We start from the raw sequence: 26,958 nt of genomic DNA on the forward strand, positions 1-26,958 counted from the left end.
GGTGGTGTTAGCAAAATGAGTTCAGGCACGTAAACAGCTGAAAACAAACACACATTGTATATCTGAATGAGGCATACCACTGGGACGTTTGAGGGACTCACAGGGGTTTTATTGGTCTTTGGCTGTGAGACACACAGCTGGGTGAGCGGACACTGCTAAAGTCCACGGGAAGATCCGAATTACGTACTCCTCTCCTTCCACCTCTTTCGCCCAATCGATTGGATGAGAAAGCCAGAGCCCCCCTCCTTCAGTCATCACACCCAATAGGCTTGGAGGATAGAAAAGGAGAGGGGAGTATGCTGCTGAGATCTTCCCATGGGCTTTCAATTGCAGCGCCTGCTCTCCCAGCTGTGTGTGTGTGTGTCACAGCAAAAGACCAATAAACCCCCTGATAGTCCCCCTGACTCTGACACAGAGACTGAAAGTGGAGGTCATTGTGAACAGTATGTACAAGGTTTGAAGTACACACACACCCCACAAACAGGGAGACCAGTCCGTGGGGCCCTGGTCAGTTGCTGAGTGACACATGTAAACGGGCCGGGTTGCACAAATACACACACAGCTACACTGCAGAGGCCATTGGAGGGAGAAGCAGGACCGGTGAAAGATGTGAACAAACCAAACGCAGACTCGTTTGGTCTCTCACATGGTTTCTCACACACACACACACACACACACACACACACACACACACAAATGGAAACACTCAAGCTTGTTTCACTATACTTGCGCATTGTTTTTTTGGACAAAATAATATTTCCATAAAGAAGTTTTCCTTATCCCCTAAAATCATAAACCGAACCATAAAAGGGCATTTCACCCTGGGAGACTGGTAGGTGTTTAGTGTCATGTTTGAGAGACTTCTAGGTCAGTGAGATTTGTTTCACACATATTTGGACAGAAGGATCGCAGGAATGGGATTTGCCTGCTGAACACTCCAGCATGTCAGAACGTTTGTTGACGGAGGAGGGAGACCTGAAAAATAAATGCAGTCATGTTTTATTTCATTTTGGGCATAGTAGGTTGAGCTATTGAGAACTTTGGCTGGCAATCATTATGTAATAAAGCTACTCTTTAAATATGGTGATCGTAAAAACTGTAGGTTTCCTAAATCATTGGAGTGTAACGGTGTATGATAAGGATCAGTCTCCCCGGATGGAATTATTCTGACCTTATCTGACATTTTGTAAAACATGAAGTGATGTCATTCATAGAGCTAATGACTACATTTGTAGTTAAGTTAAGAAAGCAAGAATTTGCGTGTCATAATAGAATCCTTAATAGAAAAATATATTTTTACTGGTAAACTTAGGTTAATGTTGGTGTTTTCGCCAACTGTAGCAGGATAACAGCGAAGGTTCCCTACTGGGCATGTAAAAAAACATCGCCGTTCAAAGTAGAGTTCCCTATATGTGATCCGCCAGGCAAACGGTCAAACAGCAGGAAACGATCATTAAAAAAAGATATTTTCACGGGTAAATCTTTTGTCTGCAGGGTATAAGCCGGATTAACAGGAACATGCTGTTTATTGATGAGATCTGTTTTATGAACTTATTATGGGTGCACCAGGCAAACGAAACGTGAAAGAGAACCATTACACTTTTTTTTCATTTTATTCCTGCAGTCAGGGACAGAACATCCCAAAGGCAAGATCTATGTTCGTTTTCAAAACAATTATTTACTTCATTCTCTGTTCACCATTGTGAGTGAGGCAGTATTTACATTCGCTATGTATGCTGGAACTCTCTACCCTAAATTCAAAATTAGCTCGATTGTAGATTGTGTTGAGGAGAGGTAGTATTTTTAATCAAACAAATTAATAGTTGAAAACATTAGCAATTCATACATTAATTAGGTGAGCTATGGTGAAATTCCCATTTTAAATCAAACCTAACCCAAAAATCACACCTTACCCTGAATCTAAACTTTACCCTCCTACAAATAATCTTTAAATAACCCTCATCTCAAGCCTCAGGATAACCCTCAACCCACTCAACATATTACCGCAACACTACCATCAAATAAACAAAACGCCCACAGAGGGTCAAACTCAACCAAACCTCAGACGTGCACACCCCACCCGAGCTCCGCCCCTCCTCTGGGCCAGGCCTCCGTGGATGACAGGTTAATGATAAGAAAATATTTTTACAGGATTGCATTTCGACAGAGCCTGACAGAGCGAGGGCAGCGAGTGGCTTTACGGGCATCAAGTCTCGCGGGGCACTTTTATCTCTCCGTCAAATGTCCAGGTCTTTATGGGCAGAGTGGCGGCAAAGACAGACACAGACAGCACAGGCATGGGTAAGTTTCACTACGCCATCCATAAAGCCGCAGACGTATTGCCCCAGCCTTCTCCATTTCTTTCCCAGGTCTTTAACGGGCTGTACAGAACCCCCTAGCCTCTAACCTGAGCCCCCACCGTTTAAGAGGAGCACCCCAGCATGTAACAGGAGGCCCCCAGCCTCGAACAGGAGGCCCCCAGCCTCCATCCACAAAACAGGAGCACTCTTTAAACGGGAGAATAGCCTGTGTGTTATGGCCCTGACTTCTGCAAGTACTGCTTATCGGTTTGTTGGAACTCCACTCCCTCCCCCAAAATAAAAGCCTCACTTGTCTCAGAAATTCAGACAAGCAGAGCTGCAGTTTTGGAAAATATACCAGTCTGAGTTAATAGCAAAGCAAACACCTCTGGCTGACAGCTAGCGTGCTCTGGCTCCTTTCAACATGAGACTGCGTCTAAACTTTCCCTTTCTTTCACCCCCATCCACACCCAGTAAGACTTGAACGAGTCAATCGTTTGACCTGACCCCGTGAACCTTAACCTTTGGACCTTCCACCCTGTCAGCACCCCCACTAGGAGGTGAGCCTGGCAGTCTAAATTAGCCCCAAATTGCTGAAGCACACCACGGCTGTTAATGATTTGTCTCAACAAAAATGTAAAAAAGCAAGCCCGGCTAAAATAAAAGTCAGCCGAAGGATAACCGAGGATAACGCTGAGGCAATGAAAGTGAGAAAGAAATTATTACACAAAAAAAGTTCAACAAAAGGATCTACTGTGACTTGCTCTTGGTGGTCTCCCATCAAACCTAAATCAAACAAAACTTGATTGCCAAATGTCAGAAGGACTCCAAGGGCTCCAATGTTGGGGTGAAGGAGGAATCGGAGCAGGGAGAGGAAGGGGGGTGGGCGTTCAGCTCATAAACTTCACAGAGAGGGTGAAAATGGTTCTGGGGTTGGTTTGATCTCGTTTCGATGGGCACAGGTTCTCCGACAGGGGCGTCTGGAACAGAGGTTGGGGAAGATGGAGGCGAACAATTTGACTAAGCACCCCCAAACCAGTCAGTTGCTACCACAGAACAGAGAGCCAACTACCACATAACAGACTGTGTGGGAGAGTATAAATAAAAGAGAATAAATTGTTGTCAAACAGCAGAACTATGGAGCCGTCCACAGACCGACAAGGGAAGACAATAAAGACTGTGGTTCTCTCTGTTGGTTTTATATTTTTGTTTATCACTTCACTTTTGCAGCCATGACTGGTCGTGCATGCCATTAAAGCATATTGAACATAAATTAATTTGAGAAACAGAAAACACACCAAGAATATGTTCTCTCTTTCAATTGGGTACTGTATCGTACAAACAGAAACATTTCAACAAGCAAGCACAGAACCATACGTGAAATCAAGCAACATTTTTAAAGACACGGCATTAAAGCCTGAGCAAATTTTTCACCACTTCTGTGAGGTATAAACATTTTACAGTTTAGAAGCTCCTTTTGGCGTATCTAGTACTATCCAATCCTATTTACTGTACTTAATTGGGATATAACCTCAATAACGCAAGACATATGCTTGAAGATTAATTGCAGATATGCTATAATTTGGGTAACAAAAAAAATTGCATAGATTTGCAGTATTCTCATGCTCGCTTTACATACTCACCAGTACTATCCCCCCCACCCTAAACTAGGGATACAACGATGCACAGTATGTTATCGAATCATTCGGAACACCCCCTATAGTTCAATATGCACACGCAAACCACAGACTTACGACATGCCGGTTATTTTCCTATAATTACCAAAACATGCTTATTGCGCTGTTGACTACACACACGTCGTAGATTCAGATCCACAGAACCAGACGCAGAGCTTCTGAACAGGTGAGGCAGGCAACTGCTTGGGGCTCCTGAGGGCACCCGCAATGGCCACAACCCTCTACCCCTAAAACAACCAATGGATGATTTGCAATTACATCTCACCCTAAAGGGTCTCTGCAGGTTTCAGGAAGTTACATTTAATTTAATTACAAATTCAATTTATGACACATTTTACAACAACAACCCACGCAAAACATACATAAGAGCACAATTTGGACTGAAGTACCCGGGGTTGTTAGAGCAGTAAGCCTACTGCTAACAATAACGTTACTGGCTGTACTTAGCCGGACTGTTGTCTGTGATACGACCAAGAAAAACTGACAAATGCGGGCGTTTGTTGGAGGCTTTTCACAGCATTTTTGTTGTTTTGTGTTTCTCACACTTCTTAATGGATTCCAAAGATTCAATTCTCATAAATGTGTTTGAAAGACTTCTTGCAAAAAACACAGTGGGCTTTGTTTTCTTTCCCTTTCAAATTTCAAGCAAAGCTGGTGTCATCTAACAACTCCTGATGAATTTTCATTTTTCCATGGTACCGGCAGGATTTTTAACAGCCAATGCCCACTATGTAGATAGCGAAATTACCTAGCTTGATACTAGCTAGCTATCCATCTCATGAACAATGGTATTAGGAGAAAAGCAACCAACCGCCAAGTGTTTTGCTGACATCTAACATCCTAACTGAAATTGTGGTTTCTCACTGCGTGAGCTAAAATGCGTTCAGACAGAAGCAAATTTGAAGAGGCACTGCCGTCTTTCAAATCCACTGTGTGGGAACATTTTGGATTCAGTGTTCAATACGATGACAAGGGTAAGAAGACCGTAAACAGTAGAGTCTGCTAACATTGCTTTACCATTGTCCGCTACTCGAGCGGAAACACTTCTAACATGACAAAGTTATTCATACCGAACCTGTACCAATACCGTGACCCACAAACCGCAATACATATCAAACCATGTGCCCACTACAGCATTGCATCCCTACCCTAAACCGGCAAATTTTTTATGTGGACAAGCAAAAAAAAAATCCAGTCTCACTCCACAAGGGAAGAGGAGGAGGAAACAAGTTGGGTATTGTTTAAGCTTCTGTCTTACAAACGTTACACAGATACGAAGACCTACTGGATACCCCCCGTACCAGGTTGCGGACTTTTAGAGACAGGGCTTTCTCTGCCAATGCTCCAAAACTGTGGAACAGTCTACCACTCCACATCCGCTCTGCCCCATCCTTGCCCATATTCAAAAAGCACCCTAAAACCTATCTTTTCAATAAGTCCCCCCTCCCCCCTCATTTGTTAAGTGACCTTGGGTATTATGAAAGGCGCTATATAAGTATAAGTTATTATTATTATTATTATTATACTGACAGAGCGCACCTGAGTGCATGCTAATAGAAGGAAAAAAAGACTGAACAAATCCAATGCACTGTACAAATAGAAACCATTCCACAACAAAGAATTACATAATACACCAAGCACCAACTGGTCTACAAACAACACACCTTCATGAAAAAGACTTCGACTAGCTACCTGCAAATACCTCAGTCTCACTGTCACTCTTAATCTAAGGAGAGCGATGCGCATCAAAGTGACTCATAAATGTGAGGTCACACACGTACACACACAAGACAGAAAAGAGAGAGAGAGATGAAAGATGATTCCTGAGAGCTGTAGCGCTAAAAGCGGGGCATGTTTTGACCTGTCACCACATACCAGAAGATTTACACATGGAAGGGAGGAAAACAAAGACGAGCACAAGTACGCACGCACGCACACGCACAAACACACGCACGCACAGAACGACAGATGAAATTCTCAATAAAAGACTGAATCTGTCAGGATCGACAGGATCCAAAATATGTACATTTTTCGAAATAAGGCACAGTAGAACAACAACACAATTTCACCTGAACTTCACCAGAGCATCTTCGTGTGTGGAACAGAAATCGAAGGGAAATGTTTTCCCAACGCGGTTTATGGGACACGGTACCACCCGTAGACGAGGAGCCTGTCCCCCCCCCCGCCACCCCCTCCCCCACATCTATCAGCGAGTGAAAGCACAATGGGAGGATTTACCATGTCTGGGCCCCTCCTGTACCTTAATCACTGCATTATGGGCCCTGTCAACCTTATGAAAACAACCATCAGACACCGCCCGGAACCCCCATCCCCCCGCCGGCCCGGGCCCATGTTTGGATCAGGTGATGGATGGTTAGGAATGGACCCGGCACATGGATGCTGAGAAGGGTGGGGGTAGGGGCAAACCGTCAAAGAGGAGTTAGTGCCTTCACATTTAACTGGGGACCTCTCTCTTGTTCCCCTCTAACCAGGGACTCATTTTAGACCGGGGACACCAGATGGGCATGGCTAATAATCAGGTAAACCCGGCAAGCTCTGTGGAAAAAGACTGGCCAGGGTTGACATGCTGTGGATTGTCTTGTCTCTGGGGTTTGTTTGCGGACGCGCATATGCAGGCTGTGTGTCTCTACGTGCACATACCGCTTGTGTTTGTATGCGAGGGCCTTGTGGAGAGACAGGGACGTGTCTGTGCAGGCGGGGCTGTTTGTCATTTATAGATGAAGTCATGGGAACCCAAGGCACAGGTGACCATCTAACATGCAGGCTGGAACTACGCAGTACACTCTCAGTTTTAACACTACTCAGTCAGTTTTAACACTACTCATCATCGTCATCTCAGCTTACGGGACGGATTTTAACACATTGCGGAGTGTTTTTCTGCATGTCACAGAAATGTAGAACCCCAAGGGAACCGTGGACAATCTAAATGTTAATTCTACATTTCTGCATATCAAGGCTGTTACAACTTGAGCCCAAATTGAAATCCGTTAAGCTTCCTACTGAAATGTCTACTTAACATGCACACGCACCAAGGCAACGTGGCAGATTGATTGTTATTGACTAGTGAAGGTTGATGGCTTGCTCGCTGTGTGTGTATTTCAAGGCAGACAATTCCACCAAATGAGCTCGCCACAGCTGCTGCTAAAGACTCCTTTAAAACACTCAACTACCACCGCAAGCAACAAATATTCTTTACTCCTTTTCATCGTCTTCCCTCCGTTTCTCATTTGGCACCCATTTTGTCACTCTCCCCTTTGCTTTCCATCTGTCCCTTCCTCCCTCTTTCACTCACCAGCTCTTTCTTCCTTTCTGTGGAAACTTTAATGGTTTCCTGGGCTCAGTTCGAGACATTCTTTCAGAGCGAACAATAACAACAAGGGTGAGAGCCACTTTATATAACTCTTATTACCTCTCTACTAGGCACTGGGGGTGTGTGGGTGTTTTTCATGGACTTTGTACGTGTGCATACAGTGCATGCATGATAGCAGAGGCGACAGGTAGCCTAGTGGGGAGAGTGTTCGAATCTCTGTACCGACAAGGTGTAATAACTGTTGGCTGGCCTGTGAGCAATGCACACAACTCTGATTACTCCTGTAAGTTGCTCAGGATAAAAGCATCTGCTAAATGACATCAAATGTCATTGCGAAGGGGGCATTGAAAAGAATAGCTCTTAGTCAGGTCCCTACTAGTTTGGGTTTTTATGGGAAACTCAATCAGTTTGCCTAATTTTTTATACATTTTGCTGTGAAAAAGAAGTCGCCCTATCAGATGTAAAATGTTTAAATATTTCTGACACAGAATTGTCTTCCTGGCTATGACAGGACAACCGGTACTTGTCGATTTGCTAAATTCAATGAAAATCAAACAAGGAGAAGATAAATTTTTTGCAGTACAGTATATTGTGTTTAATATGGACACACATACTTCTTTGAAATAATTGGAAGGTTTGAGAAAAACAGGATTTTACCACCTCCTGTCTGCTCTGTACAAACTAAGTACAAATTAAAAACAACAATGGGAGCAAATGAAAAGTTGGTTGTGTAGCAATGCCAGATGACGATTGACCAAGGGAGTGAAGGAGAGAAAGAAAAAGGACACAAAGCAAGAAATAAAGTATAGGGAGGGAAAGAGACAGACAGAAAGAATGAAAGTAAGAAAGCAAAAAAAAAAAAAAAAAACAGACAGAAGGAATGAAAATAAGAAAGAAAAAAGAAAAGAAAAAATAATAGTGCAAAAGTCAGAGAAAGATTTGCCTTATCTAAGCTGCATAACAAACGTTTTTAAACATACATTGTTTTAACCACATTGAGATGTATGAGAATAACGGTGGCAATGCAATACATCTATGAGAAGTCAGCGCACATGGTTGAGGACCCCCCATTATCTGAGAGCAGAAACTGTTAAAGCATCCACAAAGAGGCTGGGCGCAATACTCTCCCAGAACCACTAGATGTCCCCTCACATACATATCAGTGGTAAGAGAGAAGGGATAAAATGTTCTTTAACAGGCTGGTGTGGCCTCAGGTAGTCCAGCAGTCTAAGCCGCAGCCTCTGCAAGGGTTCAAATCCAGCTCACCGCTCTTTCAGTAAAAATGCTCTCCTGTCTTTCCACACTTTCCGGTCAAGTAGGCTAATAAGAATAATAACAATAGAATGGATTCATACAGCCCATTTCAAGTCAAAGCCCTATACAACTCTGTTCATTCACCACGTACACCCACCATTATCAAGGGAGTTCATTGTATCTAGAACGTTCCTCTGCCTGTGAGTTCACACCTCATTCGGAGGGTGGAGGAAGGCGGAGAGATAAAGATGCAGTGAGTCAGGTGGAGGCAGCCAGATGGTCCTGTCCTCCATTCTCCTGCAGCTGTACCTTGGTGTGTGTGTCTGAGAATGTCCATGCCAAGTCACACCTCGTCTCGTCCAAAAAAACATCTATCCATGTGCCATAGCCTCCACACCTCAGACCTGGAGCCCCTCCAACAGGCCCGGCCAAAGGTCCTGCTGGGGAGATACAGGCTGGAAGTAGTCCAGACAAATCCACCGCTGTGCGGCTTCAGGGTGTTGGCCCACTCCGACGTGCAGATATGGGCTGGAAACTGGGGCAGAGACAGGGGTTGGAGAGGGTCCAACAGAGGCTGGATTGGCTGGCCGGAGCGGAAGGAGCAGGAAAGGTCAGGGTGAGGGAGACTCGACAAGAGGAGTCTAGAGAAGACAGCCATTGATCTGTCTCCAATCTGTCTGGGAGCGGTGTTCGGCCGTCACAGCGCCTGACCTCACGCAATCTCTCCCCCTGCTCCCTCGTTCTCTCAAGGCTTGTGCCTGGTCAGTCATGTCGCAGCTCATCTGTGGAGCGGTCTATCTCCATGCAAGCAGGCCAGATGTCTTTGATCACAATGGTTCATTGCCAAGCCATTTTTGTAAATGAGTACCAACCATCCTTAAATTGACAGCAGTGTGAAGTTAGAAATATACAAGTTGAAGAATAGTTTTTACAGCTATTTGTTTCTAAAAGATGTCAGATGATTAACACCAGGGGTGTCAAACCCTGCGCTCTGGTGTGAGAGAGAGAGTGAGAGAGTGACAAAGAGATAGAGGCAGAGTGAGAGTCAGAATGAGAGCAGTGTGACAGAAAGAGAGTGACAGGTGTGTGTATATTGATGAAGAACGTGTGTGTGTGTGTGTGTGTGTGTGTGTGTCTTTGCCTTATATCAAACATGGCAACAGGTGTCCAGGGTGTGAGCAAAATACTGATGGCCCTGGGAATATGGACAGTTGGCCTGTTATCATTAGCAACATGTGTATTGGGAAAATCCCCTGAAAACGAGTATTCAATTTTCTTTGCTTAAGCATGCTCATGCATTTCCAGTTTCTGCATTTTCTAATAATTTCAGAAAACATTCTCTCTGGAAAAGTATATACAACCCATTTTCAGTTGGGGGCTCGTGGAGTTGTTGAAGACAAAATGTGGTCCTGGGGGAAATGAGTTGAACAACCCGTCTACAATACGGTCATGCCAAACAACAAATACACAGCTACAAAATTCTGAATTTAGGCTATGTTCCAGACACATAGACAACTCATTTCCAGCAGTCCAAACTGAAATAATTATCGTGAGGAAAACAAGTCTGTGGTGAAAACGGTAAGAATTCCATAAAGTGAAAAGGGCAAAATTCCAGAGTGAGAAAAGCAGTGTCATAAAGTGTTCTAGAGTTTCATGAAGACCGTGCAATAGAACGTTGCATTCTACAGTTCTTACCAATGACCCTAGTAAAACAGTAGAACAAAATTGTTCGAGAACTTCCTCATAGCTTAACAGGTAGGTCGAGAGAAACTGAGAGCGAGCGACAAAACAAGAAAGACAGAAATGCTTTAGACCACCGGTGTCCAATGGCGTTCCAGTGGTGTTGTGGCTATTGGACGTTCCGGCGGCAGGACTGAGAAGCCCAGGAAACCTCTAGCAACACCACATCTTGTGACCAAAATAATCTCACAGGCGCGTCCGCGCATTAATTACGCTACTTCGGGGCACATATGCAAATAAGCCCCTAATGGGCAGACGAGGGTGTGTGTAGGTGGGAACGGAGCAACCTTGTCACCCCTGCTTCCATGTCTGCACTGGGGGTAAAATAGGCTGTGGTAAATAAGAGGATAGTGAATGGGTGTGACCCCTACGCACCCCTTCAGATGGGGTGAAGGGGCTGAATACCAGCGGGGGAGGGGCAGGAAACCGTGGTAACCAAGATGGGACTGACGTAACAGTTGGTTTAGGAAACTCTACAACCCTGCAGAAGCTCCCCAGGACATGCATGCAACCCCCCCCTCCCCCACCCAGACACCCAAACACAGAAAACGGGAGTTGCATCAAACAGACCTACCTACGCCTTGCTATTCACTGTCTTAGACTGAAGTTAAGGGAACAGTAGAAGGAACAGACCCATGAATGAACAATCAACGAGGCGACGGAGAGCTCAGAGACCACAACAGAGAGACCATGGAGATATGAATAAGGCTGGAGAATATCTGGGCCAATCTAACACACTTCATTATGGGGGTTTCCTGTCACCCAAACCTCCCTGTCCCAGTTACTGGCAAGCTGACTATGTTTGTAGAGAATGGTCAATCTGCAACCGTAGAGCCGAAGAAGAACCGTCCCATCTCTCGCGTTCTCCGACTTAGTTTTGAGCTAGAAACACAGGCTAGAACAGGTAGCAAATAAACTTAACAACATAGCCAAATACTGCAGACCTGTTGCCCCAAGCAAGAGGAAACGACATTACAGCAGCTACTGTAACTACAGAAGCCGTCCTCATCTAGTTGTGGCTTGAACGAAGCAGGTCCAACCAGAACAAAGCAGCAGCTAGGAGCCAAATGAAACGAATGGGCGGGTGTGATCCATGGGCGGTCTTCACTGGGCATTCCTTCCCTGCCGCAAGTCACAGATAGAACCTAATGTGAGTGTGTGCGTGTGTGATGCTGCTAATGTTTCTGTGTTACAGAAGTCGTCTCTGCAGTGAACTTTCCCTCAACTGCTAATGGTTCTACCAACCTTGTCTGTTCTTCTTTCCCTCAGTCCCTCAACTTTTATTTACATTCGAGACCTACATCCCTTCTTAGCTCTCTGCCTCTGTTTAAACTATGCATGAATCAGCTGTTCTGTTTTAATAGATTCCCTGTGGGTCTGTGCATTTCCAACGCAACGGCTGACATGGCGTCCTGCCCGTGTTTCAGCGATTAAACACGGACACCCGAAGGGCCTTCGAACCCACAACCCCATGATTTCCACGGACCAACACAGCTGATTCGACTGGGAGTACTGGGTCGAATGCAAACGCTGACGATTGGACCCCAACTGGGGCGTTGTTGGTCCACCGGCGGCCCCTACCGCGGCTGTCTGAAGCGGGCCCCATAACGCGGCTGTCTGAAGCGGGCCCCTACCGCGGCTGTCTGAAGCGGGCCCATAACGCGGCTGTCTGAAGCGGGCCCCTACCGTGGCTGTCTGAAGTTAAACTGAGGCAAGTGGTTCAACTGAGAGAGCGAGAGAACAAGGAAAGAAACATATGAAAGAGTACTAACACACTACTGTAAGTGGCTCTGTATAAGAGCATCTGTTCAATGACTTACATGGAAATGTAGAACATGTCTCTCTGTTGGACACAGGCTGCTCCTAGTCACAGCGGATAAAAGAGTATTGCTCTGATCGTACCGAAGTTACAATAACAGACATTCCTGGTAGCTGGAGAGGTGAAAGAGGACCAGCGTCTAGGGAGGGGGCGATCCCTTCTTCAGGTGTATCCACTCCCCCCCAAAACAGAATGACAGCTCTCAACAGGAGGATCGAGACAGCAACCAACACTATTGGTCTATATAGAGTATGGGGGTCATCCATTCTAATAACATGTCACACCACATACAGTGGGGAGAACAAGTATTTGATACACTGCCGATTTTGCAGGTTTTCCCACTTACAAAGCATGTAGAAGTCTAATTTTTATCATAGGTACTCTTCAACTGTGAGTGACTGAATCTAAAACTAAAATCCAGAAAATCACATTGTATGATTTGTAAGTAATTAATTTGCATTCTATTGCATGACAAGTATTTGATACATCAGAAAAGAAGAACTTAATATTTGGTACAGAAACCTTTGTTTGCAATTACAGAGATCGTTTACTGAAGTTCTTGACCAGGTTTGCACACACTGCAGCAGGGATTTTGGCCCACTCCTCCACAGACCTTCTCCAGATCCTTCAGGTTTCGGGGCTGATGCTGGGCAATACAGACTCTCAGCTCCCTCCAAACATTTTCTATTGGGTTCAGGTCTGGAGACTGGCTAGGCCACTCCAGGACCTTGAGATGCTTCTTACGGAGCCACTCCTTAATTGCCCTGGCTGTGTGTTTCGGGTCGTTGTCATGCTGGAAGACCCAGACACAGCCCATCTTCAATGCTCTTACAGAGGGAAGGAGGTTGTTGGCCAAGATCTTGCAATACATGGCCCCATCCATCCTCCCCTCAATACGGTGCAGTCGTCCTGTCCCCTTTGCAGAAAAGCATCCCCAAAGAATTATGTTTCCACCTCCATGCTTCACGGTTGGGATGGTGTTCTTGGGGCTGTACTCATCCTTCATCCTCCAAACACGGCGAGTGGAGTTAAGACCAAAAAGCTAAATTTTTGTCTCCTCAGACCACATGACCTTCTCCCATTCCTCCTCTGGATCATCCAGATGGTCATTGGCAAACTTCAGACAGGCCTGGACATGCGCTGGCTTGAGCAGGGGGACCTTGCGTGCTCTGCAGGATTTTAATCCATGACGGCGTAGTGTGTTACTAATGGTTTTCTTTAAGACTATGGTCCCAGCTCTCTTCAGGTCATTGACCAGGTCCTGCCGTGTAGTTCTGGGCTGATCCCTCACCTTCCTCATGATCATTGATGCCCCACAAGGTGAGATCTTGCATGGAGCCCCAGATGGAGATTGACCTTCATCTTGAGATTGACCTTCATCCCAGCCTTGTGCAGGTCTACAATTTTATCCCTGATGTTCTTACACAGCTCTCTGGTCTTGGCCATTGTGGAAAGGTTGGAGTCTGTTTGATTGAGTGTGTGGACAGGTGTCTTTTATACAGGTAACGAGTTAAAACAGGCGCACTTAATACAGGTAATGAGTGGAGAAAAGGAGGGCTTCTTAAAGAAAAACTAACAGGTCTGTGAGAGCCGGAATTCTTACTGGTTGGTAGGTGATCAAATACTTATGTCATGCAATAAAATGCTAATTAATTATTAAAAAATCATACAATGTGATTTTCTGGATTTTTGGATATCCTATACAGCAAAAGGACTACCCAAGTGGAATCCGTCATACAATTCATTAATCAATGCAGATGTGTATTCTCTCATGCTTGGGAGAAATTATGGGTAACTTACAAATCAGAACTGAGTAAAATAGAGTAGAAAGGAAAAGAAAATAGTATAATTTAGTAGAGCAGAGTAGAGTAGAACATAGTAGAGTAAAAAAAAAAAACAGTCAACATGTCATTATGTTACCTTGTATCTCATCTTGGGGCAGGAGTGGATGTAGAAGCCCAGGTAGTAGTAGCACAGTTTAGGGGACTGTTTCTGCAGCTGCCTGGTGAAGGCAATCTCCCTGGAGCAAAGAATGACATAAACAAAAAATATAATGAAAAAATAAATACATCTACAAAGGTTTGGTTAGGCTCTTGGTGGAGTACTCAAAATTATATATTTTCTGTATAGAAACCTTTAGCTGAGGACTTATTGCATCTGACAAACTCTGTCTGCCAGCCAATAGTTCTTAAAGATGCACTTATATCTGTGCAAGTAATACACATCCTTGTTGAAAAGTGACCAACCCCTGTCGATACTGCAATGAGACAACACTAAATTCTACATATTTGTTTAACCTCTATATTTTTTATGAATAAGCTGCGGTACCACATAAAACGTTTCATTCAAAACATTATTTTTTATAATGTTTTTGTAAAGAAGAGTCATTAATAATGACTTAAAATGCAGGTAAATCAACTGTATCAATCATAATAACAATTATGGCACTACATAATCACATCGGAAATATAATCGTTGAGGACCATTTCAAAATTGCAAATCTGGGATTTAAAATAAATAAGACCCTTTGCTATAAGGAAGTAAATGGTGGCCTATTCCCCATAGATTGAACTACAACACAGCTCTTTCTAAAGCAATTGAAATGCTGAACAAAAAGTGGAGGTCATTTTTGGAGGACTCCAACAAGGACGTTTTTGAGGCATCTCCAAATACAGAACATGCCTTGGTTTCTTCATGTCTTCACTTCATTCGCCGTTTCTTCCTTAATTGCATCCTTTTTCTTTTAAGCCTATTTTCCTCCACTTTCTCGCTCCCCTCCATTTCCTCCACATCGCCCCAGCTAAATGCTGGTCCTCTTCCATGCCTTTTGTTTTCACTCTTTCTTCTGTCGCTCCTTCTTTCACTCGCGCAAAATAGAGGGTGAGATCCCTTTTTCTTAAAATTTTTCGTATTTAAAAAAAAAAAAAAAAAAAAAAAAAAAGACATAAAATAGATGCGATGGAAAATAAAGAGACCCAGACGTGTAAAGAAGAAAAGAAAAGGAAAGATGGGGGAGGCCGTGGAGAGAAAGGGGGTTAGAGGAGAGGTGCTAGAAGGTCAGCCGGTTAGCTGCCAGGTTCCTGGGTTCCCATCCCCTCACCACAAAGGGCCGCCCCGGGGTTGAATGGGGGGGCGAGACCGGGAGAGGTGAGGGGCCCATTCACAAGGAGAGGACCCCCCCCTTCCCCCAGTGGCAGCAACTTCGCTCTGCCATTATCCTCTCTTCAGCGATCTGACGCTCCCGACAAGCCAATTATCAAGGCCTCCGCTCTCCTCCCCTCCTCGTTCTCCCTCTCTCCCCCTCGCCCTGTACAGCCCTGATTCATATGAATGCATACCGCGACATCGCGCTTCAGCTTCAGGCGGGGCCCACACTGCGCGGAGCCGGGTGCAAACTAGCACAAAAGACGCACTCACTGGAGCAATCCACTCAGGCAAACACGCCCGGTTGGTACAGGAAAGCTTTTTATGAACTGATAATGGAAAAACAAACAACTGCATGAAAACCAGACAACTCCAAAAGCAAACCTAAACAAGTCATTGACCAAATCAAAATGCCGTTTTTATACAAGACAAACTAAATCACACATTGCCACTAACACACAAGCACGTAGATGCTTGAGTGTTAACACACAGTGTTGTCAGTATGTCAGCTAAAAAGCCCCACACACACACACACAGTGCATTTTGGACAGGAGGGCCTCAGGCACAACCTGCAATCCCCATTGAACCCTCATTTGCCACCTCCCTGGGGCCTCTCCTTCCTAAACACAGTGCCTTGTTCTGAGCGAACCGCACCTTCACAGTACACACTGAGCCAGTGGAAGCCCTCGAAGCCCACACAATTTTCATAGACTATATTCACAGACGTGCGCGTGCATTTAAAAAAGGACCGAGCAGAAAAGCTCCACATTTGACAGGGTAAGTGGTATAAAGAACAAGCCAAGCTAATGAAACGCTGGGATCTGGTGAGTGTAAACAGTTTTTCCTCCACGCCGGACCGGTTTTTCCAGGGCCTCGTCTTGCTAGCCCGGAGACACTGAGAGACTCCTGTTACTCCTGGAGTCCCACTTCTGGAATAACATTAGGGGAAATGTGGTTCTCTTACAAGCAGGGTGTTCTTACGCATAGGTAGAATGCATGTGTGTACACACACACACACACACACACACACACACAGCCAATTCTCCAGATCACCCAGTCTGTCCACATCTGTGCAGAAATATTTTGAAAAGCTCTCTCACATTACTGGGTTACACTACAGAAAATGCCAGATGTGTGTGTGTGTGTGTGTTTACACTGTGTGATCCCTTAGTTGAAACCAGCAGACAGACACTGCCTCGTCCAGCGGGACAGATGAGACTGGTATTTACAAACACAGTCCTACAGTATAATACCTAGGAACTGACAGAACAGCAGGCCGAAGGGAGAAAGAGACCTAAGGAGAGAATGACGACTGACCTGAGAGCAGAGTAGGAGCCCAGCGACAGAGAGGCAAAGTCAGGATGGTAGTACAGATAGACAGAGGACACGCAGGTGGGCAGGATGTCCACCACCCCCACGGCCACAATGTGACCGTCCAGCCAGTACTGTTGATGGAAGGACCCGTATCCCGTCTCTGGACCGTCCGGAGACGTCTCCGCCTAGTGGACAGAGAGAGAATTACCTCACTTTGTCTGCACATAGTTACAACCAACAAGTAACATTATGAACCAACATAACATTATGAAAAACAACATTGGGCATGTCTGTCCTTCATAAACTAATGAAACCCAATTACTTTCCTTGGTTTTGACTATTATTGCTGCTAATGTGCTAATTCCTGTGATACGGTCAAGTCCAAAATGGCTCAAACTTCATTGATGGTAAAGGCCTATGGGCCAAACCCTGTTAGGCCATATCTTGCTGAAGAAAAAAAGAGAAAAAAAGAGTGAGCAAAGAATACAAGGAGAGAAAGGAGGTGACCGGAGTCATTTGGCTATTTCGCTTTACCCACACTCTCACACATACAGCACCAGCCATTGATGTGAAGAGGTACCTGTCCCCAAACATTTGACTGGTACTGTGCATGTTTGCTCTCATAGCCATGTGGTGACCTAAACCTGACCCAAAAGTACATGATCCCCATAACCTAGTCCTAAACCGAACCCTTATTCTAAGCATACTCTTACCTCAACCTCAATAACTTTAATGCCTAAACTTAAGCTAACGCTAACCGGTAATGCGTAAACCATAAAGCTTCAGTACCAACACTATACCCAACTGTACGTTTCTCCCTCAACCCTGAGCTAGTCATTTTCCCTAGTGAAGACCGGCCCGAAAACATGGCAGGGAGCAATTTCTCAGGTTCTTCTGTCTTGGTGGGGACATCTGGTCTCACAAGTATAGTTTTTGTGTGGATTGTGCGCACACATTACGACCAGCACTACCATTTGGGTCCCTCACAAGTATTATCCACAGGGGTATACAGTAGCCCGCTAATGGCTCCCAAATGTGGAGAGGGATCACACTGGGGGTGTAAGGGGGTCAAGAGAGGCCTGTTTGGAGCACAGAAACGCAGGGGAGAAGCCTTTTAATAAAAAAAGCCCTGCATGAGCAAAATTAATCTTTCCAGACAGGGGTGGAATGTGACCAAGCTTTCTCCTGGATATGTGTGTGTGTGTGTGTGTGTGTGTGTGTGTAAGCCCAATACAACTCCCATTTAGTACCTGAGAAAGATTGTATTTCTCACACATGTGCACGCTGGGTTTTTCAATCAACCGGCTTAACCGCTTTTCATCGCACAGACAGCCGGGGGGAGGGGGGCATATTATGCTTGGGGTGAAGTGTGTGTGTGTATGTTGTCAGAATGAAACAGGATCCCTCCGTCCCCCATCTGGGCCCGGTTAAGCCCATCGCAGACACCGCTAGTTATCACAACACAGGGCTAGATGCCCCCACTAATCCAAGCATCTGAGCCACCTGAAATCCCCCAGAATGCCGCTTGGCCACTGAGCCTGAACCAAACCACCCTGATAAAACAAAATGAAACCCGTCTGAATATTACACTCCCCAGAAACCCCGTTCACAGCGCTCGGACCTCCGGCTCGACCACGCCACCTTGCGGCTCCCCGACCCAGAGCAGGCCCACCACGGCAGGATCCCGCATTCCTCCAGTGCACCCCCGCCCCCTCTTTCCGGAGCGCTGGATGTGAAAACAGAGACTAAATCGCTCCAGCTAGTGGCGGCTGGGTTAACCAAACACTTGCTGATTACCTGTGTGACACAACATGGTGCTGGAAACAGGGACAGTGCTAATAATTCATTGTGTGTGTGTGTGTGTGGACAAAAATAGTATCAAGGAATAGCACTGCATTCACCCATACGTAGACTGATGGGAGGTAGCGGAACGAGGTGGGAGTGAAGAGGTGAAATGTGATGGGGTGGATTTGAAGGGAGTATACAGCCCTGTTGGTGACTGTACTAGCTGCGTCTGGGGGCCCCTAGCTGGCAGCGCACCTGGGGACCGGTTGGGGCCCCTGCACTTGGGCTCTGTCTGGAGCTGATGGGGGGAAATATCTGTCAGCGGAGTCATGCGCCCGGTTGACTTTCTTGGCACAGGCTCTCGGCGGCAAACACTGGATCCGTTGTCAGAGCGCGGTGTCGTTTTGAATTTAGCAAGACGTGTGATCGGGGGTCTGCGTATTTTCTCCAGGACGTGTGAGTGCGAGTTTCCTTACCCCCTCCGACTCACTCAGTGAGTCTGTAAGAGAAGGGTTTGGCCTGTGTATTGACGGTGTGTGTTTATGCAGCCGAAACCTGTTAAGAGACTCTGACCCACGTCTCACCTCTCAGAACAGCCTAATGGCCGTCCTTGCCATTGTGACAACAGTCTAAACATTCTCGGCTGCTAAACGCTCCACCCGCCCGAGCCCGCGAAAAGTGGGGTGCAAATCGCTCTCAGATGGGTGGCCTTTCCCTTCTGGTCGGGGGGGGAGGAGAGGGCAAAATGACAGTGGCTAGATTTTCATCCTTTTGCCCACACGGTTGCTGAAAAGGAAGCAAACGAAACAAGCCGGTGCCTACCTGAATGTCTAGTAGAGACTGATTTATGGACCTGTTAATTTCCGAAAACGCTAAAAGGTTTTGGTAACGATCAAATCCCAGTACTCCGTTGCTGATTTACAAGAGCGAGTGCAATAGTTCTTTTTTCATACTGACCCCTTATCAAACACAGAACTGAGGCAATGAAGTGCTACAATGAAGTGCTACCGACGGAGACATTACAAATGATAACATTCTGTAAGGTAGACAGATGGGGAGTGTGTCAGGCAGGCAGGCAGGCAGGCAGCAAGGCAGGCAGGCAGGCAGCAAGGCAGGCAGGCAGGCAGCAAGGCAGGCAGGCCGTTAGATGGAGTACTCAGCAACGCCTAGTTAAAGCCCACAAGGAAAACAAAGTCTGATTACCACGTAACTTGTCTGTCCGTAGGCTAGAATTCATTGCAACGGGATGCGCAGTGCTAGACAACACACGTCTACACACAAACAAAAAAAAGACAAACTACACTGGGTCGACAGATAATCTAGATTTTAACACATGTGGCTCAACTTTGAACTCAGAAGGCAGTTAAGATGCGAGGTGTAAAACGGCTGTGTGGTTTTGGAACATCACATGGACATCCTGTGTCTGTATGGAATATGAAAAACAGCATGAGTTAAGGTGGTGCTGAACAAACATATTTTGATTTCACAGAAACCAAACCGGATATATTCATTTAGAGATGCAAGCAAAGAATCCCGAGGTGTGCGTGTGTGTGTGTGTGTGTGTGTGGGGGGACTGGTTTATGTCGCTGAAGCTTGAGATCCATAAATGACCAATTAGCGCGCACACACCCCTGTTAACAAGCTTGTCACCTCGCAGAGCGACACAACAGGGCTTATTACACGGATAAAGACAACCAGAGAGACAAGAGGGGGGGTAGACAACAGCCTAAAGCCCATGGCAGACGCCGGGAAGGCAGACGGGGGACCAGATGTGTCAAGCCGGTTACACCTGTACCATACTGGCCATGGAGTCACTCAAGGAAACGCAGCTCACTGCATAAACAAACGGAAGGTTTCGTGAGCAACAGAGGTAATGGAGGAACTCTCAAACGGCGGTCCGGCTCTGTGAACCGTGACCCCCTGAGTCGCCACGTCCCATTTCAGCACCCTATTCCCTTTGTAGTGCACTCCTTTAGACCAGGGCCCCACATGCTGGTGCTGAGGGGGCACACTGGACGTAGGGGGCAGTTTGGGAAGGCCCGATCGCACCGGGCTGTCCAGACGTGTGCGTGAGCGAAGGAGCAGACCACAGCCGATGCTAATTATCCGAAATTTGTTTCGGCACGAAAGCTCTTTAATTGTAGGACGATGCAATGAACACAAAAACAAGCAAACAACTAGACAAAAAAGAAAAGAAAAAGAAGAGTCATGATTATTCAGAATCTTTGTGTCTTTGTGTGTGTGAAGGTGGTATTTTGGGAATAAATCTTGAGGTGGTGTAATCATTTGTTTTGGCCAGCAGTGTGTAGTCATTGCAATCCATAAGGATGTGGACCCATAAAAATAACTACTCGTTCAATGTCATCTCAAAGATGCTCTATGTAGTCGAGGTCTGAGGACAGCTCAGGCTACTCAAGCATCCTACACTAGAATATTTTAACATTTCCCAACTGACCAGTGTTGGTGACTGCTCGACCATTCCAGTGAATTCTAGGATAATAATGTTTTTCAGAGAAGTGGGACCTGGTGTAACAGTCTGCTGACATAGCCCGTCAGTGGCAAGGATCCAAGAGCTGTCCTCTTTTAGCTTTTTGGCCTCATCAAGCCATTCTCGCCCACAGGACTGCTGCTAACTGGATGTTTGTAGCACCCTTCCCTGTAAACTCTTGACTATTTCACATATGAAAAGCCCAGGAGGGAATCAGTTTCCAAGGTACAAGTGACAGCTAGGTTGTACCCTTCCATATTTAGATTCAAATTATTTTCTAATGATTTGCACCAGTTTTGGTACACCGGTAATTTTTTGATGTGATTGGTTACACTGGGTTACCTTTATCAATGAACATGGCTGGAATTCAGCATGACCATCCATGTGTCCAAATCTGTATAAACAAAAACAACCTTCCCCGGTGCTTATTCCCGTGACCAGAGACCAGCTGCTGGTTTTTCTTCACACCAACGGCCAACAGATTCCCTGTACTTGCGTGCGCACGCGCGCACATGCACTCACACACTCCAGACATACACCAGCCTGTCTCAGAGTCCAGTTAGAAGGCAGCAGGCCTTGTGTTCAGCGTGGTCTCATACAGAGCACAATCTGGACAACCCGCCTCCCTCTGAGCAGCCAAAAAGCCCTCCCATATGAAACAATACCCACTTCCTGAATCCTGCTGGAGGACCGTTGTAGAGGAAGTACAAGGATGAAGAGACTGTGAATGTGTGTTTGTACAGACCACATGTTAACTGCTAGGTAAGGATTTTATAACTGGAAAGCATACATTCATATTCAAGGCTAGCTAGCTACTGCTACTCTATTAGACCTGAAATAATTATTACTAAAAATAGAAAATAAGAAACCAGGCAAGCGTAGTTCAGCCGGCCGGCAATAGAAAGTGTTGCCATATCGAGATTCAAACCTGGGTCACCCATGTGAAAGGCTGTGTCGTTAACCACTACACCACAGAGCTGTACATTTGCTGGGTGTCAGTATAGCCTCTTGTCTCTATCTTGAACAAATCCTCTTTTGCCACTGGCCGTTTTAATAGTTAACTGGCCATTTGTGAATGACACTGATACAGTTGAAGTTTTAGTCTATATGGAATAATTCATAACACGTACATCGTTTCGCCTGCGAGGAGATACAAACTTGGGACCTATAGTTCACAAGTCCGCTTCACTAACTGCTTACGCGGTCCGGCAAAAATAATGATTGAAGTGTGTTGATGCTAGGGATGACAGATTTGCATCATACGGACCTGGATATTTTCAGATTGGGGATGTCTCATCTGGCCCCTCTAGGTTTACACAAATCACACATCACTGTTCTCACATAAAAGAAATACATTCATTGCATATGAAAACTTGATGGGCACACTCTTTCAGGATGCAGGCATACATAAACGTCTGTGGAACGACCCTGTACATACCTCGAGTGGCGAGTCACACAAGAACCTCCGGAACTGGTGCAGGAACGTGGGAGGGCAGGAACGTGGGAGGGCAGGAACGTGGGAGGGAAGAAAGAAAAAGAAACGGTTAGGTTTGAGGTTCACTCAGCGCGTAGTTTTCTAATTAAAGTAATTCTTCCTTTGCTATCACCTATGGTGAGACAAGCCCAGTCTGGAGCTTGTTAAGGGGTGATCTATCAAATCTGGAGTAGATTCAGTATGAAATTAAGAGGTAGAAACCTTGTATTACGTTTCCAAATTGAAACAAGTATTATGAATTTGATATAAAGCTTGGTATAGTGACATTGAGAAGCAGAATAAGTTCCATTGATATTTCAATAATGGGCATGCTATAATGATGCAATCGTGATTTGTATGATGATTGAGTATACAATATAAACATTTGATCACAAAAATAAATAAACCAAATGGGGTATATAAGTCAAATTATATAAACTAATACAGCACAACCTGGACTTACAATGAGAGGTCACAGTGTAAAAACAGCATTTCCTGTATTAACTATACTGCAAACTCTGCATCCAATTTATGGACGCACACCATGCAAGACTCTAACCCCCGACCACGAAATTATTTTGGTACACGAGAGCTCAATGACCAGGGGTCTGATCGAATCAGACTTTTCCAATAAAACATTGACCTACACCTTTTGTAATTTCCTGTGTACATTGAATTTGCTCACAGACACACAGAGTCCAATACCGATTTTCTGTTTCACAAGGAAATAACATTTCTCCCATTTGTTCATGTAACAATTATGTCCATGGGGTTTTTACTGTCTTTGCGGAAGGAGAGCGAGTGGTTGTAGAAAAATAAAACATACACCGATCAGCCATAACATTATGACCACAAGCCTAATATTGTGTAGGTCCCCCTTTGCCACCAAAACAGCCCTGACCCGTTGAGGCATGGACTCCACTAGACCACTGAAGGTGTGCTGTGGTATCTGGCACCAAGACGTTAGCAGCAGATCCTTTAAGTCCTGTAAGTTGAGAGGTGGGGCCTCCATGCATCGGACCTGTTTGTCCAGCACATCCCACAGATGCTCATATGGATTGGGATCTGGGGAATTTGGGAGCCAAGTCAACACCTTGAACTTATTGTTGTGTTCCTCATGGGCAACCTTACTGGTCTGTGTCTACACAGCCCCATACACAACAAACTGCGATGCACTGTGTGTTCTGACACCTTTCTATCAGTACCAGCATTAACTTTTGCAGCAATTTGCGCTACAGTAACTCTTCTGTTGGATCGGACAACACGGGCCAGCCTTCACTCCCCAGGTGCATTAACCGCTTTTCCTTCCTTATCGAACACTTTCGATAAGTACTGACCACTGCTGACCAGGAACACCCCACGATGGATGCAGTTTTGGAGATGCTCTGACCCAGTCGTCTAACCATCACAATTTGGCCCTTGTCAAAGTGTTCAGATCCTTACACTGGCCCATTTCTCCTGCTTCTAACACATCAACTTTGAGGACAGAATGTTCACTTGCTGCCTAATATATCCCACCCACTGACAAGTGCCATGAAAACGTGATTATCAGTGTTATTCATTTCACCTGTCAGTGGTCATAATGTTATGGGTGATCAGTGTAAATACAGGAGACAGATTCTGGACAGACATCACTATACAGTGGAGGGGGATGTGAAATAATGAAATAGCGCCCAAAAATAAAAGAATGTGTGTGAGCTGCTTGGTAAAAGGATATTAACTAAATGGCTGTTGACATCACTAGGTCTCGCTCTCCATCTCCGTTCCGTCTTTGTTTGTTTCTTTCTAGGAATTCACCAAAGCCAAATTGGCTGAAAAACTGCTAACGCCAGTTGATTTCACCGATGTCTAATTGACAGCCCTTTGTCCAATCAGAAAGAGTCAGGGGGATTAGGCACAACAGCCAAATTCTCATAGACATCCTGCCAACTACTTCTTAATACACTGCTTGCTCAAACGGAAAGTTGCAGCCAAAACTTGGAGGAAAACGCAATCTCTGGCTATAGCCCACAATTGAGCGTGAATTCCCTTGACTGGCCACAAGGAGTTGCTAGAGCCGCAGTTTAAACCATAATCTACGAGAGTCCCAGGCAAAGTCGGAATACCACGCTCAAGAATCAATCGACTGACCGCAGTGATTCAGCAGTACTGAGGGACGCACCATTTGGACCCCTAGAAATCGAGTTAAGATCAGTAACGGAAATGAAAGTGCATTAATTGTCCCCCAATGTAGAAAGATGGCAAACAAGTTACGAAAAAAATAATACTAGAGTTTTGACCCAGATGCAACCAATTTTTGCAATAATTATGCCAAATATGACACGCAAAGATGAATAATATCCTAATGTGACCTCTCTTGCTGGTTTCTCTTAACAACAGCAAATAGATTTTACACTTCTGTTATTTAGCAGACTCCCTTATGCAGAGACACTTACAGGAGCAATTACGGTTAAGTGCTACAGCAAAAAAAATTGTTTCACTTTGTCAGCATGGGGATTTGAACAAGCAACCTTGCGGGTAATGCTTATGCTCCAAACGCTTTGCAATCTGCCGCTATGAATATCGACAAAGCTTCCACCATTGTTAAGTCAGAGGAAGATTTGCTGCGGGAAACTTCAGGGATAATTCAAAAAACTTGTTACATGTTAGGATGCCAGTCACATTAAGCTCCCGGCCCTCTCATTCCCTCTTTGATTTGTTGTTGATTCGCTTTGTCTAGGTGACACCGGAGGGCCAGCGGTGTCATTCCTCCTGTCAACAACCCCAGAGAGGGCCGCTAGGGAACTGTGGGGGGGAACTGGGCCTGGAGCCTCAAACCACTGGTCCAAAGAGTCAGCCAGAAGACAACTAACTCACACGACCCACGGCTAATGCATATCCACACACACACACTCTTACGCAGAAACACACATACCGAATCACAAGTGTGCACAGCATTGTTTGTGTTTTACACACACACCCCAATTGGCCTCTGTCCCAGGAGTTACACAGAGTCAAGAGAGAAGAAGAATGAAAAAAACAATGTGACCAGCAGACGGTCAAGTCTGTGTGTGTGTGATCCGGGTCCATGCGCTCAGCAGACGGTCTAGTCTGTGTGTGTGTGTGTGTGTGTGTGTGATCCGGGTCCATGCGCTCAGCAGACGGTCTAGTCTGTGTGTGTGTGTGTGTGTGATCCGGGTCCATGCGCTCAGCAGACGGTCTAGTCTGTGTGTGTGTGTGTGTGTGTGTGTGATCCGGGTCCATGCGCTCAGCAGACGGTCTAGTCTGTGTGTGTGTGTGTGTGTGTGTGTGTGTGATCCGGGTCCATGCGCTTAGCAGACGGTCTAGTCTGTGTGTGTGTGTTCCTTTGTGTATTACTACACTAGTAAGAAGTAAATGTCCAAAGTACAGTAACCCAAGGTAACTGATTACTAGTGAGGACATCTTTCTGCTCCTCACTTTAATGTATTTTTTTAGGTTTGGAGTTAAAGCCAGGGTTCTCATAAGGTGCAGATGGTATTCAAATGAAGGATGTTGAACCCAGATTCCTGGTCCTCACAACCATAGAAAACTATTTTTTCAGTTGAGGTTAAGGCTAAGACTTGAGACTTAAGTATAAAGCACATATAGAGGAATACAGCCAATCCGAGTGAGTGATGAATGTCGATGGTTCACTGGGAGGGACAGTTCTGGCTCAGGAGAGAAACCTTCCATGAGAGAGTCAGTCGCTGTGTAGGCCTGTTCCCAGACTGTGGTGGGGATGAAATCGCAGGCGCGGCATGTCAGAGCCATCTCTCTCTTCCAGAGTTTGGCCCCGCTCTGAGGCACAGAGCATTAGTGTCACAGGCACAGTACATCAACAGTGACAGGCAGAGAGGAAAAGGTGTAGGACAGGCCTAGAACTTTCCACATTTTAATAGGGTGTAAGTCACTGCCTAACAGTCCAGCTGTGTCATTGCAGCCAGTTCTGGTCAGGGCACATCAGCAGTACCCAGCAGGTCTTGGGAAGGCAGTATAAGTTAGCACAACCGGCTGGCGAGATGACAGACGGAGGACTCGTCTCTACATGTTTGACTCGGCCAAACCTAATGTATTGCTGCAATGAGGATAGGCCATAATCAAAAACTGGACATCTTAATTTATTTTTAAGCAAGAGGGTGAGTATAACACGAACAACTAATCAAATTTTATCTAAAAGTATGTTGACATTCCACCTCCGACCCTCAGGCTTGTTGTCCCTAGAACACACGGTCATGGAGTGTCGAAGCGTGGGGGATTACCCAATTCACCGGTCGAAAGGAAACTCCAATTCTGCTTAAAAATGAGTCCTGCTCGCTCAGGGTCTGTGTCGAAGAACGATGGTTGCATCATCCCTACCAGCCCATCCTTACCAGCACGCACGCACGCACGGCAGTATAGAACTCTGAGGACCAACACTGTCACTCTGTCTCACAGAGACACTGAACTATCACCACCACATATAACCGTAGATCCTGGTTTGTTATGGTGTCCAATTAAATGTCAATTTGTTGCAGATTTGATGTATTCCGCCACCAGTGGTCTACCACAATCAGAACCATCGCACAAAGCCACGCGCACGCGCACACACCTGGTTTCGATCTATAAAAGTATC

The 26,958-nt window shown here is 45.6% G+C and overlaps 1 protein-coding gene across 5 annotated transcripts in view; it reads right to left on the bottom strand.

The window, feature by feature from the left end:
* The window catches only part of LOC105010631 (arginyl-tRNA--protein transferase 1), a 76,732-nt gene that overhangs the window by 22,791 nt on the left and 26,983 nt on the right, over positions 1-26,958 (bottom strand). For all 5 annotated transcript variants that reach the window (XM_010870071.5, XM_010870067.4, XM_010870069.4 and 2 more), the window contains 3 exons: positions 22,311-22,343; positions 16,603-16,784; positions 14,062-14,161 (listed from right to left, as the gene is read on the bottom strand). In XM_010870071.5, the coding sequence (XP_010868373.2) occupies positions 14,062-14,161; positions 16,603-16,784; positions 22,311-22,343 (315 nt within the window). The remainder of the gene's footprint in view (positions 1-14,061; positions 14,162-16,602; positions 16,785-22,310; positions 22,344-26,958) is intronic.

The sequence above is a fragment of the Esox lucius genome, chromosome 6 (assembly GCF_011004845.1).
Source record: "Esox lucius isolate fEsoLuc1 chromosome 6, fEsoLuc1.pri, whole genome shotgun sequence".
Classification (NCBI taxonomy): domain Eukaryota; kingdom Metazoa; phylum Chordata; class Actinopteri; order Esociformes; family Esocidae; genus Esox; species Esox lucius.